The sequence below is a fragment of the Fistularia commersonii genome, chromosome 6 (assembly GCF_037954325.1).
Source record: "Fistularia commersonii isolate RoL2024-O1a breed Wild chromosome 6, RoL_Fcom_v1.0, whole genome shotgun sequence".
Taxonomy (NCBI): domain Eukaryota; kingdom Metazoa; phylum Chordata; class Actinopteri; order Syngnathiformes; family Fistulariidae; genus Fistularia; species Fistularia commersonii.
In genome coordinates, this window is record NC_141289.1 from 15,796,764 (window position 1) to 15,812,865 (window position 16,102).

Consider the following 16,102-nt stretch of genomic DNA (forward strand, 5'->3'; position numbering starts at 1 on the left):
TAAATAGAATAATTTTTTTTTTTTTTTAAAAGGATCACAATTTGCAAAAGATGACTGAATGGCATCTGCTCTTGTACTTCTCAGCAGATAATTCAGAATACAATAGCTTTTAATAACACCATCACGATCCCGATTCCAATGAGAAAAAAAAGTAATCCACTTAGCCTCAAAATCTACATTATATGTTTTAGAGGCAAAGTAATCCAAAAGTAACAGAGCATAATCAGATTATGTTGCCGACTTTGGGCTAATCCGCTGGATTAGATTACTGATTGCCATTTTAAACTGCCAATCAGTCCAAATTAATACAATACGGAATTTTGAGAGTTGCCTGTCTAATAGTATGTGTTTTTGAAGGCGAGTGGGTACCTGCTCTTCTTGCCTGTTTGTGCGAGGGCATCTTGAGGGAGAGGATGGTGGGGGAGGAGGTGTTCTGTTGCTAGGCAGCGGGGGCTGGGATGGGGGTGGGGGGCAGTGTATCGTTGGAGGAGTCGGTAGCTGAGTGGTTATGTACTGCTGCAGGCTCTGGTCTCCTAGTGCACCCCCCCCCCCCCCCCCACTACTACCAATACCACCACTCCAGCACTGCCACCCCTCTGCTTGCCCTGTGCAGCTCTACATTTACCGTTGCTAGGCAACTGCCTCCGTGGTCTGCCGGCGTGCTTGGTAATTGGCCGGTGGCATGGCAGCATGCCGCTGCCAGATCCAGCCAGCTGCACTGACTACTGCCTCCTCATGTTTCATGCACCCAACATCCACGCACACATACATCCCGCCCCCTTTGTCCCGTTGCTAGGTAACCCAGTCAGGCATCCTTTTCTCACGGGAATTTCATTGGCCAGAGCCGGATGGTCCAGACCTGCTGCTCTGGGTATTTCTGGGACTCTTCACACCCGAAGTAAGGCAGCACAAAGGGATATGTGTCCCTTCATGTCCTGGACAGGCCTCAACAAATCAATGGGGACAATGTCTTCTATTTCTAAATTGAATCTACATCTTCTATACACCAGCATTTGTGTCAAATCTATTTGGTTGTAGTAATGAATAGATAAAAGCTAATATTACACTAGAATCTTCCTGGGTAATCCATTTTTATTAATTGAGTTTGTTTTTAATTCACATTCCTACTTTGCTTTTCCTTTACTCTTGTTCTTTTACTTGCTGCGGTGACTAATGAACCTCTTATTTCTCACTATATAAGCTCATTTGGGGTTTTCTGGAGCTAGTGATGTGTTATTGAGACCATTTCCTAGGAACAGTTTGCATAACAGAAGATGTTTTTCAATTTGATTTGTGCAATTCAATATTGGATTTCAGTGTTAAATCCATCCATGTCCCTTCCGTGCGAATTTATTTCACAAACTGAAAACTTTATTAACCGGCCTTTTGAATTTTGTATATGTGACATTGTATTGACATTTTGTGCTTTCTTCCCAGTAAACAAGTTGTAAAGAAACAATGAGTGCATTTCTGGGCACCCAGTAGAGATAATAACACCGAACACCATGACGGGTCTTATACAAACACTGTTTCATAATGATTGTCTTCACAGAACATGTGATCTATTGATTGTGCCCTTTTTGATTATCACATTTAAAAAAAAAAAAAAAAAAAAAAATTAAACAAAGCCTGTTAGGTTGCCAAAACCGCTCATGAAGAACTGGTCAGTGTGTCAGTGTGCCTTTATTCAAGCATGAGAATCAGTCCAGATGGGATGTGACTGATGCAGGTGACATGCTCAGAGTTGGACACAGCTGGCAGATTCTGTTTTCCTCGCCATTATGCTGTGAGACTGGCCTAATTATCACCCCTCCTCCCCCCGCTCATATCTGTAGCCTCCTCTGCCTTAATCCATGTCTGCAGCTCTTGTCCCAACTTCCCTCTCCTGGTTTCATCTCATCTCTTCTCCTCACCCTCATCTGACTTTTTCTCCTTGCGTCTAATCCTCCCTTCCTCTCCTCCTCACATCATCCTCCGTTTGTTTCCGTCTTCTGTAACTCAGCACAATTGCCTGCACTCTTTCCAGATCCTAAAAATGAAAAACAAACAAACAAAAAAAAAAAACAAGAAAAACAATCAATAACATTGAAAGGTGGAACACAAATGTTTTTGGAGAAATTAAATTCACATCAACATTTGCACAGTAGTTTAGATAAAGCAGAGCTTCAAACAACTGACTTGAGTTGATGACTTTGCAGCAACTCAGTAACTGGTTATTCACATGACCATAGATGATCAAGAACAAAAAAAAAGCATGTGAGGGTTGGATGAGCTGTGAAACAGGTGTGTGTTTCTTTCATCTCTCAGGTGAGAAGCCGTACAAGTGCTCGTGGGAGGGCTGCGAATGGCGATTCGCCCGGAGCGACGAGCTGACGAGGCACTACCGCAAACACACCGGCGCCAAGCCTTTTAAGTGCAACCACTGTGACAGGTCTGTCAAAATGCCACTCTGCCTCTCCCTTGTATTTTTATCTTCTACTCCGAGGGTTGTTTCATGCACTCACACTCACAGTGTGCTCGTATTGTGTTTTGTACACACTTTAGTTTAGCAAAGAAGTGAGAAAAGATGCTGGTTACACACCCAAATGTGTTTGGTACTGACCCACTTTGAAAGTGTGCTAGCAGGATTACTAATGTGCTGCTCTGCAACACCAGCTAGTCGCAACCTGCTCAGTCTTGCAGTGGGATTCCAAAGGTTTCTCAAACAGCTCCAAGAGGCCCTGTGCAGCATATTAATTGTGCATCTCTTCACATCCCTGTGTTAAGGAGGCTGCTTTTGCACTGGGCCAGAGGTGTGTGACGGTTGTGGAAGCCAGGCATTCTTTCAGTCACCTCTGATCCCAAATGTTATTATGAAAAGACCTTTCAGATTTAAGGTCATCATTTATGCCCCCTTTTTTTTTTTCCAAACTGAACGGGCCATTTCACGGCCAAGTCACTATCGATACTCACACACTTCCCAAGTGGCCTTTTCACCCAAGTTTCAGACAATAACAAACATGCCAACAGTTGAGGTTTCAGTCTTCAATCTATCAGTTAAGAAAAAGGAAAGTGAGAACTTGCAGAGTCCCTTAGTAAGAGTTAATAACAACCATATCTTTTTCCTAACCATTACTGATAAGACGAACATATACTTCTACTCTCACTAAATTGGCCAACAGTCCCCCAAAATAGTTGGTGTTAGTTGTTTGTTTTCACATGTTGTCTCCCAGAACCCAAACACTGAACAAATTAATCTAATATTGACAGATGGCGGGCTACGTACTTGTACCTTTGGTATGTAATCAGAATAGCTAAGCCTTCATTGACACTTGCGCATTATATACACCCATAATTCACATAAACAAGCCACACTTTAATTCAACTTACGTAACTATCATTAATAGGTAATAATAATAATAGCAATAATGATAATTGTCATCCTAATTTCATCATATTTGTTATTATTATTATGCAATTCAAATATTTCAGGAGACTGAACAAGTACTTTTTTTTATTGCCTCGTTACAGCATGATAATATGGATTCTGTCAGCTTCAGCATGAAATACTTACCGTTATAATTTATTGATCATTTTATGAACCATTACTGCAAGCCATTTGTTCCAGCTCATAAGCCATTAACAAAATACTCTTTATTTGAAAATGATACTAGTTTATAGATACCAAACAAGGTAAGACAAAAAAAAAAAAAAAATCATTTATTTCAAAATATCAAATATACAGATTTGTGGGTAGCTGTAAATCATATTTCAAGCTAGTAAGACTTCCCTGTAAACCTCATGATTTCTGATCTCATCTTGGGTGACCTCTGTACTGAGTGTCCTTGAGCAGAGCAAACCAGCAGGCAGTTAGCAGTACCCTGCTAAATATTTAATCATATAGAAGATGGGTCTGTGAACTGGAGCTTTTATCTCTTTTTATTCTCTGCCTAATCTTTCCCATCATTCTCTTTACAAACTTGGGGCGTCACAAAGACCCCCCTTCATCTTCAGCAGAGGTGCTTTGTGAGTTTAAAGAGTTGATCCGATGTCAATTGCCAGAAACTCTACTTGTTAATTAGTCACCACTGCTCCTGTTTAATTATGAAACACAGCAAAATGTTAATTTTTTAAGGTTCCAAAATGGGACTCAGCTGACAAAGTCCTCCAGCATCCAGTGGCCATTATTTGCTATAAAAAGATCAGCTTGACTGGGACAGAAAAATCTTTACTCTAATCTTTACTTTTAATTACAACCTCCTGTCTGTGATCCAACCCCACTGACACCTCTGGGATCTCATAGCAATTTTGTCCACAAGTATAAAAAGGCTAGGGACCAGGTGAATGATTTGATGGAAAGATAATTTACTTTGTCCATATATGAGTCAAATCATAAGAAATTTAGTACCCTACTGTGCTTTTTTTCCTTTTTTTTTTAAATAACCACTTTTAAAGTGGTGAGGTGGTAATAATAAAGATTCATTGCAAAAGGTTGACAAAGCATGACTTCAAGTGACATCAGACAAGATTAGATGTTCGATCAGCCTTTCATTGTATCAGTAAGTTTAAGTGTGACAGATTTTAGAGATAGATATTTTAGGAGACCAAAGAAAGGATAGTGAAACACATGTAAAAGATAAAAAAAGACAGATATATATAAATGTGTGCGTGTGTGTAATATACCAGGTGCATGATTTTTGGTCTAAATAAAGCTGGTCTTTTGTTTGCAGATTAGACCAAGGAAGACAGAAAAAGAAATTTCAAATGGCAATGGTGTGATTTTCTTCCCCCGATACCTTACAGTAGAGTTCAAATGATGAATTGATTAATTGATTTGTTGCGGATGGTGAAATCGATCAGCAACTAAATTGATGATCAATCGTCAGCTGAGAGATATTTTAGAGATGATAGAAATTGCCTCTGATTGTAGTTCATCGTCTTTAATTATATTTCAATTTCTTCATGTATCTCCTGAAATGAGTTTTTAACACCTTTGGGAATGAGGCCATCGTACAGCCTGTACAGTCTCTGATATCATGTGGATCAATCAACTAATAGATTAATTCAGAAAATAACTAGCATATTAAATCAATGATGAAAATTACTGTTAAGCAGCTCTACATTAAATAGGCCGGAAGATAATTCTAAAGGTTTTTTGTTTCATAACAATACACATGGGAACCTCCATCAGACTTTACTTATTGAATTTGTGACCTTTTGAATCATGTATAGGGTCATTATGACACGACAAAAAGAAGCCCCTCTTCACCTTGGGCACTTTTCCTTAATGTTTATGAAAGAGTATGTGTGTTTCTTGGTCAATGGTGCATGAGTTTATGTGTGTGTGTGTGTGTTTGTGAGGTTGAATGTGTGCGTGTTCAAAGCAGCAGAGGGCCAGGCAGTGTCAACTTAATCAGGTCTCAGCTGGACAGACTGTAAATACAGTATACCCCCCCACCCCTTCGTTTCTCACTTCCCCCCACCAGCAGACTCCCCTGCAGGCACATCCCTAATTCTGGCCCACCTCTGTCATGTGTCACAAGGCGCCCAACCCCTCCAGCCCAGCACGCGTGAACACACACATGCGTCCCGCTGAGATGAAGGAGAGGGGAAACAGGGGAGACAGAGAAGATGGGGTAAAAGATTGAGGATGGGGGAGTAGGGGGAAGGAGGAGACAAACCCACGGTGTGCCAGCTGGTGTCGTGCCCCCAAGTCGTGACTCATACTTTACCATCTGTCTCGCTGAGCACACACACACACACACACACACACACACACACATGCATGCACAGACACACACGCAACCACGGCTGAACATCTCCCAAACTATTCATCAAGCCCATGTGTTTGTTGCCGTGCACATGTGCCCCAAAAGCAGAGTGTAGAAACACATGCAGGTGTGTCAGCAAGACAGATGACTGGTGGCTCATCACTGTGTAACTCCCCCTCTCGGCCAAACACTGATTCATCTTGACATCCTAGACAGTTGCTTCTGTCTCAGGGAAAAAAAGGCATATCAAAATCAGTGGTAGGAAATAAAACAACAAGAGAAGTTAAAATGAAAAAAAAAAAAAAAAAAAAAACTGTCACAGAGAAACTGGGGAATTTTGCAATTTGTAACGAGTAAACTGGGGCTTGTTTTTACTAGCCATCGATTTACCTAAATGGGAAGTGCAATAGATGTCCTTACTCTCTTTTTTCTTTTAATGGACCCGAAATTACAGGATTTCGGACAGTCTCGGTGAAAAAAAGGGGACATTACTACCTAGACAATGGCATCGCTATGGAAACAATGTCCATATAAATCAATTAAGACACAGTCACAGTTTTAAACAATGTCACGTGATGGAAGGCTTTTCACTCCTGTCAAGCTCCAGACTTTGCAGCAGGAGGCAGTTGTTTGAGTGCCATTCAAGTCTTACTTATTAAACCATCTTTCATAAAATCAAGCAGCCATGTTATCCATAATATTAACCGCAGGATGACTTTTGTAAGTGGGAAATTTGCAACGTTTCTGCCCCATTCAATTATTATTTACAACCCTTTTTTTTGGGCTTCATTCTATTCTTTATAAATGCGTTATAAAACACTTGAAATCATGTTGTGAATTCCTTTCAAGATAGTAATATGTTTAAATATATTTCTATAACTCTTAAACACAGTGATTGTCACACATTATATTCATACTGTATGCTCTATTTTCATTACAAAAGGATTCTAATCGATATTGATTGACTATATGAACTTAGTGTTGTCATTTGATCGTGAGCTGCCATTTAATTTTGACAGATGCCATTTCACCAATGCATAATGCATTGTGAGGATCATTTCCATAAGTTCGGGCTGATGACATGGCTTACTTCAGTTATCTTTACTTGGTTGCTGACACCAAGCAAAGCAGCCCAAGAGAACACTGTTAAATGAATGTTAAATAAAAACATTTTCTTCAATTTGACACAGAAACACTGCATAAAGAGAGCATAATGCAAATACAGAAACATAAAAATATGAGATGAAAAAAACCTGCAAGACGATAACACAACAAACCTGTTTCCCAAGGACACCTTAAAGCGATGCATGTATTTAATGTAATGTAGTATAATTAAATTAATCAAATGTGCCTTTTTATTAAGCTTATTTCTCATGATGGGTATTTAAGTGCATCCTGCTTTACTCACAGGTTGTTTTTCTTCCCTGACACTTTTTTCCACAATGGATGTTTTTTTGAAGTTATTGAAGATAATCTTATCCAAAAAAATTGAATCTGTTCTATAGTCTATATTACATGAATCTGGAGGAAAGAAAAGCTCTTTTTAATTCTATAACAACCAGAATTAATTTACTCAGTGTCGCTGCATGTGCATTTGTTCATCCTCGGCTCAGATATTGTTCAAAGCATTTCATTCGACATGGCTGACAGGATATTTTACAGTTTTAGGGCACTTTTTTTGTGGAGTGTTTTTCTTATTGTTAATTTAAACGGAAGCACATGAACAGCATGTAAAAAAAAATGCCTCCAAATATTTCCAGACACACTAATCGCTAAAACATACAGCCGGCAATTACCTAAAACAAAGCATGGTTTGCTTTATGCACAGCGAGCCTCATGGGAATAGAACACTCGTTCTGCGCACATGCAACCGAAATGCTGTTGAGCTGGTAAAAGAGATACTAATGTAGGCCTAATATAATGGGCGCATCTGTATGCAAGCATACATAGAATGAAGAAAACATTTATTATGTCATTTTGTGGCTATCAGGTTGAAGTAATCAAACATTTCTAAAACTTGTATGGAAAGAGGCTGGTGCACTTCCAGTGTAATTGAATTTTTCAATGTGCAGCTACACCCTGGCAATTCTGTAAGCCTGACTTCAGATGAGAGGCAACGATTCATCTAATTTAACTATCGTTTTACAGCACATGTTTTGTGTGTTGCCCCCCACCCTCCTGCTGCAGTGTTTCAACGGATCCATCTGCAGGCTCTCTAGTAATTCATGGCACAGCTGAAGTCATTAGGAGTGCTGCTGAAAATGCTGATTATGAATTAGTTACACATATACTAATTGCATCTGCATTAGTGACTCACTGGCTAAAAGCAACATTTAGCTCAATTGACAAAACAAACTTCTTTTCCCCCCTGCATTGGTAAGACACTAACAAGCGGCTCTTTGTTTCTCTCGTTGGTTGCAGGTGTTTCTCGCGGTCAGATCACTTGGCGCTACACATGAAGAGGCATATCTGAAGAATTTGAGAGGTCAGCGGGAGTGGAAGGGGATAGAGGCAGAGTGGAGACAAAAAAGGAACTGCAGAAAAATAACACCATGGATATGAGAGGGAGGCAGTGGGATGGACTCAGAAGATCATCAGTCCTTTTCTAGACTGGAGGGAGCAGCACCACACAGGGACGCTGGCTACAGACAAAAACAAAAGTAGGCAGACAGATGGATCAGAATGGACTCTCTCAATCTGTGCTCGACCAGCACCATGATTTCCAACATGACATACCATCAACTCACAAATTTCTCCTAGTATTGTCCCGTGGACCTCACAGAAGCGCCATCCCGCCCGTCTTATACATCTCAGAGGGGTTTTAAGTCAGTGAATGGTGGACTGCGTGCCTGTAGTTTGCAGCTCTTTATTGTCATTCTTTTTGCAATTATCCTTCAATAAAAAGAAAAAAAAATGTCAGCCCTGTTCATGCAGCAGTGCACCAAAAGCCAAACTGGACCAGTTGTGAATTTAGCACACTAAAATCTTTATAATGCAGTTTTCATCTTCTCTATTAGCTGAGGAGAGAAACTAATTCCCAGTTGTAACTCAACTTCAACTTAAAATTTGCCACAGCCTTTACAATTTGTCATAGGAAAATGTCACTATATTTCATCTGACCTCTCACATCTACCAACTGGATCCATTTCTGAACCATTCCGGTTTGATGGCATCAAAGCACTTGTTTGAACAGAGCGTCAGATTGGATTTCCGAAGACTTGGAAGGCGGCAGTACGTAGCACACGTGTGCTATGAAGACTGATTGGGGTCATCCAGAGTGCTGGTTTGCTTTATGATCATCCGTTGAGGGTTTCCACTGAATGAGGTTTACCAATCTACTCTGGGAAAGACTGTTCATCTCCGAGAATGTCAACTGAAACCAAGGATCTCAAGAGATGCTCCTTTTCTCTCTGGGATCGTGGCTCATATGAGTTGTTGTCAGAAAACTGTTGCACAATTGACTTTTTGCAAACCTTTTGTAAAAAAAAAAAAAAAAAAAAAGCCCAAATATCTTGAACTGGGCTGCAATTTGAGAAACGCTGGCTTTACATGCCGTCAGAGCATGGATGGCCACATGCACATGTCGAAGCAGCTAGCTGACTGCAATAGCACATCGGAAATAAACAAGATCACTATGTATGTAAGGCTATATTGTTTCTAAGAAATATTCCCCGATTTGTTCAAAAAGAAAATTAAAAAAAAACAATTTTGAAGAAAACATTGGGAATTAATCCAGCCAAAAAAAAAAAAAGCATACGTGTCTACTTGAGATGCCTGAAATGATCTCTACGGCTTTTGGGAGTGATTGGCATCAAACTAGCCACTGTGTTGAGGATGTTAACATCACCTTTGCAGAACTCTTCCAAATAAAAAGTTCTTAATCTTCAACATGCAGCATTCAACAGCTCTGCTATTCGGACCCTATGCATATCCAAGAGTACTCCTGCTGATGTTCTGACTATACACATGTAGGCAGGTAAAAAAATTAATGGAAAAAAACACAACGGGACATAAATGATGTCGCTCATATGCTACAACCTTTTCAGTCACCAGATTTCCATTAAAATTGAAAAACGAACAATATTTCAGACTGATTATGCGGCCACCATTAAACATATTTGGATATCGTCTAGAGAATGCTAAAATACATGAATGAATCAATGACAATTGAAAAAAAGAAAAATATGCGAAGGTGCATTGACGCAGTTCCGGTTGTCCAAACCCTTGTTGAGACTCTACAAGTTGGTTTTTCCATTAATTTTTCACCTGCGTGTTCTTCTGGTAGCAGGTTTCTCACCTGCTGGACATAATATGACTTGTTTGAGACACAAATTCAATCAATTGGGTGGCTCTTCTCTGAGCGAATCAATGTGAATGTATCTGTTGTTAGTCTGTACGTGTTACTGAGCCTATGAAATCACTCGGATGGGGTTTTGATCACAATCCATGTGACATCAAGTGTTTTTTTTTGTTGTTTTTTTCACATCAGAAATTAACTTGTAACTAGCTAGTCAATGCAGGTGGCTCTCGTCACATCACCACACATAGTACTGGTCGTGCTGCACCAGCATGAGGTCACAAGTGCAGATTTCCAGTGGGTGGTTAAAGGAGGTTAGGGGGAACAGATCTGCTCAGTCAGCAAAGATAACTGCCCCATCAGCTCATGAAACTGTAATGGAGTGAAAGCCCCCCCCCCTCCACACACACACAGACAGACACACTCACACACACACATACACACAGACTGACACACTCACACATACAAACTGAAAAATAATGACACTGACACCCTGGAGTTAACATTTTTCCTCATTGATGGAACTGCTGTCCGATGTAACAAAGATACAAAAGTTCCGGTTGCTATTCTTTGCTGCGATATGGTAAAAAATAGCATCTTTGAACAAGACAGAATGAACAAATGATTGTCAGGTTTCCTGATTTGTTATAATGTTTTCCTTCTCAAAGCTATCAATTGTTTGTGGCGCATTGAAGGTTGTTTTTCATCAGTCAGGAAATGCATAAACCTCGGTCAGTTCGTAATGCTACAAGACAAATGAACTGTCTTTAAAAATGTAAAAAGGAAAAAAAAAACTTTTTTTTTAACGATAGGCCGAACTGACAAGGAAATCTATGTGCAAAGGCAAGAGAAAATAAGTGATAAAGGTTTTAAAGAGACCAGATTGCAGCTTAACACCCTCAAGTTTTTGTGTTTTGTTTTTTTTTTTCTTTGAGTGAAAGTCCCAGATGCTGACAGAGATTTGTAAAGTGGTTTGCAAATCTGATGGCTTTGAATGCCGTGGGAGTTTTTTTATGAAAAAGGAAATCAATTAATTAATAATGTCTTCAAAAAAGGAAAAAAAGGAAATTCCAGTCCAGCATCTAGGTAAAAATGTACTATTTATTTATGGCAGCTTTACTTTTTCTTTTTTTAATATATCCAAGATGGCGCCAGATGCTTTCCTGTTGAAATGGATCATTGCAATTTTGTGAGAATGTACAGCTTCGGAGGGTTTTTCTTGGCCTTGTCCTGTACAAGTCACAAAGAGCTGAGGATTTTTTTTTTTTTGCCAATTTCTTAAAATTTCATTTCTTTCTTTCTGTATTTATTTATTTATTTATTTATCGTCTCTCCTATTCATCGACACTAAAACGAAAACAAGACCTTAGATAATCCTCAACTTTCCTTAGAAGAAACTGAAATGCAGTACATGTAATTGCCCAAAGGCTTGGTGTCAGTAGATTCATTCAACTCATTCCATAAAACAATATGTTTGATCAGTTGTTTTTACAAATCAAGATACTGTGTTGGTATTAGGTCAGAAGGTTGGGAGGGGGTTGACCTGGACCTAACACTCACCCTAGAGCCGGTGACTGCTTCGTAGCAATTACAAAAAAGGCTTTCCTTTCTCTGTTAAAAAGACAGTTCTACCTAAACTCATACCCTAAAACAAGGTATCCAGATATTCACGATCAAACAAAGATATGTCTCTCAAACGCCTCTGAAATAAGTCAAATGTTGAAACGCCTTCAAATATCAGTGTAATTCATGACTATTTTTGATTTTTCTCTATGAACAACTTATTTACATTCGTTTTGAACATCTTTCACATTACCAAACAATTACTAAATAGAAATTGACTTCTTAAATTTAGCTTAATCCTTTTTTAGCAAGGAAATGAGTTGCCAATGAGCAGAAGATAGTCACAAAATCGCCAACAAAAAAAAACTGAAAATAAAATTGCCTGTCAATATTCTAAATGTGACTTGAAAAAATACAAGCTAAAGCAACTTTTTTTGGTTGTTTTTTGTTTATGTTTGATATATCCAAGATGTTGCACAGAATAATTTTGGTGCAGACATTGTCTCTGGCTGTCTTTCAAAAACACGCCGGCGGCAAAATGGTTCAAAGTCACCACAAAGTTACTTTTGAAAATAAAGTGACTTTTGTGCTTTTGACACATTTGAGACATCTGCTTGTTTGCTGTTACAATCCTGTTTGACTAGCACCTACCCTTACCGTTTTGTTTGTTGTTGTTTTTTCTCTCTTTTTGCCCAAATTTAACAAAGTCTAACTTTGTTGTGTCCAGAAAGGCTTCTGTGGGTGGTACCACTGGTCATCATGTGACTCATTGGCAAAGGACCAGTTCTGAGCACATGTTGAAATATTCCAATAATAGCACAGTTGAAATTGTTCTTACTCTGATGAACTTTACATCCACGTACATTGAGTGAAAATGTGAGGGATTTTTTTTTTTCTTCATTGTCTCAGAGGATAAATTGTGTGTCATCCTAATGAATGATTGTCAATTCTGCTGTGCCTGTGTGTATCGTTTGTTTGTATTTGCACTCTGATTTTTGTTTTTTTAATTAACACAACTACTCACATTTCCGATGTTTTCTGTCCGCCTGTGTGCTACACTTCACAAACTGATCCCTGAGTGATGGAACACTGATCACAGAGTCTGTACAGTAGCTGTTTTATACACAAATCTACACGCATATGCATGCATACATGCAAAAACAATCTTGCCGACACTCCATGTACACACACATTCAGACATGCAGACAAACAGAAAACAAAAAATCTGCACATGATCCTGCACAAGCACATCCCGAATCCATGCAGTCACAGATACACAAACACACATGCTCTCTTAGTTCTCCTTGTGTGTTTTTTCACTGTTTTCCATGCCACCTTGTGAGAGTCAGAGATCCAGACTGCAGCTTTTGCTCTCCGCAGAGGAGGAAGCACACATTGCTATGTGTGACACCACCTCTCTTTCCACCAGGTCTGAATTTCAAATCAAACGCACTCCCCTTTTCTACCAGCATCCCACTCCCACCCTCCCCCATTCCACCCAACCCCACCCTTCCATTTTCTTAGATATGATCCCTTTCAACTCCACTCCTCTGTCCGACTCCTCCGCCCCTTTTCCCCCCTTTCCTGGTTCCCTGTACTGCACCTTTTTCCTCCGTTGTCTTTCTCCTTTCCTTTTGCTGTACAAAGTGTTTCAAATTTATCATTTGTATATTATGACGTATGGGTACGATAATGTTCTTTATTATGGAAAAATGAGAAAGATTTATTTTTGTTACTGGTTTGTTTCATAATTCCTTTTTTAAATTGGTATTGTAATATCTCTATGCAAGGAACTGTTCGGTGAATCGTTTTTATTTAAGAATGTAATTATGTGTAATAAATGGTAGAAGCAGTTTGGCATGGAGTATTCATGGTTCTTGGCTGGTCTGTTAATGGCGATTTAATCGAGCAACAATATACACATAATCATCTGCTCATAGGATATTTAATGACTTCATATCAAGACTCAATCACTGAGCCATTCAGTTTGCTAACAATGAGTGCCCAGAGTGCAGTCACATTCACTTTTACTATCACTGACCAGAGGGCATTTGAAAATTCTTTTTTTTTTTTTTTTCTCCAGCAACTCCTGTGTGAGTAAAACTAGGCAACAAAATACATTTTTAAACTGGCGGAAAAAAAGAGACAAAAAAAAAACCCTCTGATTTACTGCTTCTCTCGATCAACCACAGGAAATCGGCCAACGTGCCTTTACCTTGCCTGAACGTGTTCTCTCTAAGGGAACGTCGGCACGGTAATTACATCTGTTACCATCCAAGGTGATGACTTATCTGCTATTCCTGCCTTTTGACCATGACTAGCTGATAAAAGGGTAATCGAATAACTAATGGCTAATTAGCGAGTAATTACTCCCCAGTAAATGGTCCTATGCAGTGTATTAACTCTCCGCGGATCTCAGAGTGTAAAACTCCCATAAGGTTTTTTGTTTCATTTAATGCTCCTTAATTGAAATGGGCACACTCATCAAGAAGCTTACTTGTATCTGTCCAACTTAATGTTCCATAATCTGTAATTACAGACAGCCACATATTATCTACCTAACTACACCTACTATGTCAATCTCATAGACAAGGTGTGGAATTAGAAGCGATGGAGTCATTTTTCAATAAAGGTCGCACATCCCATGAGTGCTTTTCGATCGTCATTTTCATGGGACAAGATGCAAATGAGGTAGTGCGTGAGCTCACAGGAAGCTAAATGGCTTCATGGACCGCATTGATGTGTGCATAACAAAATGATCAACCCCATCAACATCATGTCACATAATACATATTGAGTGTTAAAACAAAACATCTATCCGCAGTGTTTCTTGGATGAGAACCGCTCTCTTGACCACTGTGACAGAATCTAAGCACGGACACTGGATTTGTTATCCAGCTAATTACACTGGGGATCCAAGCAGAATAATCTGCAAATAATAGAAAGCAGAATTGATAAACACAGCTGGGGACTGCATTGTCACATTCACTCAATAAAACCCTGCCCTGCACTTGTTCCCATTCATGTGCATCACATTACAACATCTAAATGTTGTAGTTTGAGCAGATGAAGCTATTCACTGCTATTATCGCATGGTGTTATTCTACACCATGCTGTTGTATTTAAAAATTAATTTAGCATCAAATATATGTATTTATTTATTTATTTAGCCCCCTTAGCACTCAATTTAAAGTTGAAACAAATACAGAAAAGAGCAAGAAGCATGAGGCAACAAAACCCTAATTTTAACTTTTTGTTGACCCAAGTTTACAGGAGCCATGTTGTAGATAAATCTGGTTGATTAAAACTGACAAACTTAATGAATTAAAGAGACAAGACTGGAGAGAGTGAACTAAACTTGTAAGACTGAAAAAAAGGGTCCGATCAAATAAGAGTCAAATCAAATAAGAAGACCACAATCTCATGTTGATTCCATGTCATTAAGAAAGAGCAAATGTTTCTTTTTTTTTAATTATCAGTCTTTACCAAATAATGAGTAGAGGTGTTATGTTTAAAAAAAAAAAAAAAAAAAAACACAAATAATTTGGGAAGGAGAAAATAAAACCATAAGAGCAAAGAACGTTAAGCCAGAAATAGGCACTATTTTGGTTACTGTATGTTATCATTTAATGTTTGCTCTGCACTTTGCTTAAGACCAGCAGATGCACAGACCACATATCTGAGAGTCATCACAGTGGTTGCCAATGTTTTTTTTTTCCTCTTTATTATCACAGGATTTAAATCCCCGAATGGTCTGGCACCAGCATGTCTCTCGGACTTGATATGAAGATTTATACCCAGCAGGTCCCTCAGATCCTCTGCAGCTGGCCTTCAATCAGCCACCAAAGCTCAACAAAAACACACAGGGGGGGCTTTTTTTAGCCACTTTGGCCCAGGTCTCAGGAAAATCTGGTTGGTTGGCTATTAGACACCCCTTCTTTGGACTTATAAAGAACATAAAGAAAAATGTAGAGGAAAATTGACACCGGATCAGCACTAAAACATATAACCCCTCCATCAAATTTTAGGAAAACCTGTCTGGTAGTGTAATGCATTCCTGCTGACAAACAGATGAGCAAACAACAAAGAAAAAAAAACATAATCTGCCTGCCGGAGGAAGCAAGAATTTAAATTCGACTGACATGTTGAGATGATACTGAACAGGTGGATGGACATGAGGGAGTCAAGCTCTGTTGACAAGGGAATAGAGCTGAGCTGAGAAAGCCTGACTAATGGACAAGCAACAGGTGAATACACAAGAATGGAGAGAATATCAAACAAAAGTAGTACAAAAGAGGCAGAGAGGGAGAGAGAGAGACATATGAGACTAGTTTATTCACAATGACAGGTGTTTCCAAACTTTTCATTCTCAATCCCCAACATTGAGACTTTTGACCACCATTGCCCCTGAGCGGAGCTCACAATTGTTCTGGAAAACCTAGTAAATATATTAATAGAGAACTTGTTTTTAATCATTTACAACACAAAATGA

General features: G+C 39.1%; 1 protein-coding gene across 1 annotated transcript in view; it reads left to right on the forward strand.

Moving 5' to 3' along the window:
- klf7a (Kruppel like factor 7a) overlaps nt 1-13,463 on the forward strand; it is a 39,616-nt gene extending 26,153 nt beyond the window's left edge. The window contains exons 3-4 of the mRNA XM_086148400.1: nt 2,308-2,431; nt 8,172-13,463. Coding sequence (XP_086004526.1) covers nt 2,308-2,431; nt 8,172-8,223 — 176 coding nt within the window. The 3' untranslated portion in view covers nt 8,224-13,463. The remainder of the gene's footprint in view (nt 1-2,307; nt 2,432-8,171) is intronic.
- The last annotated feature ends 2,639 nt before the right edge of the window (nt 13,464-16,102 follow it).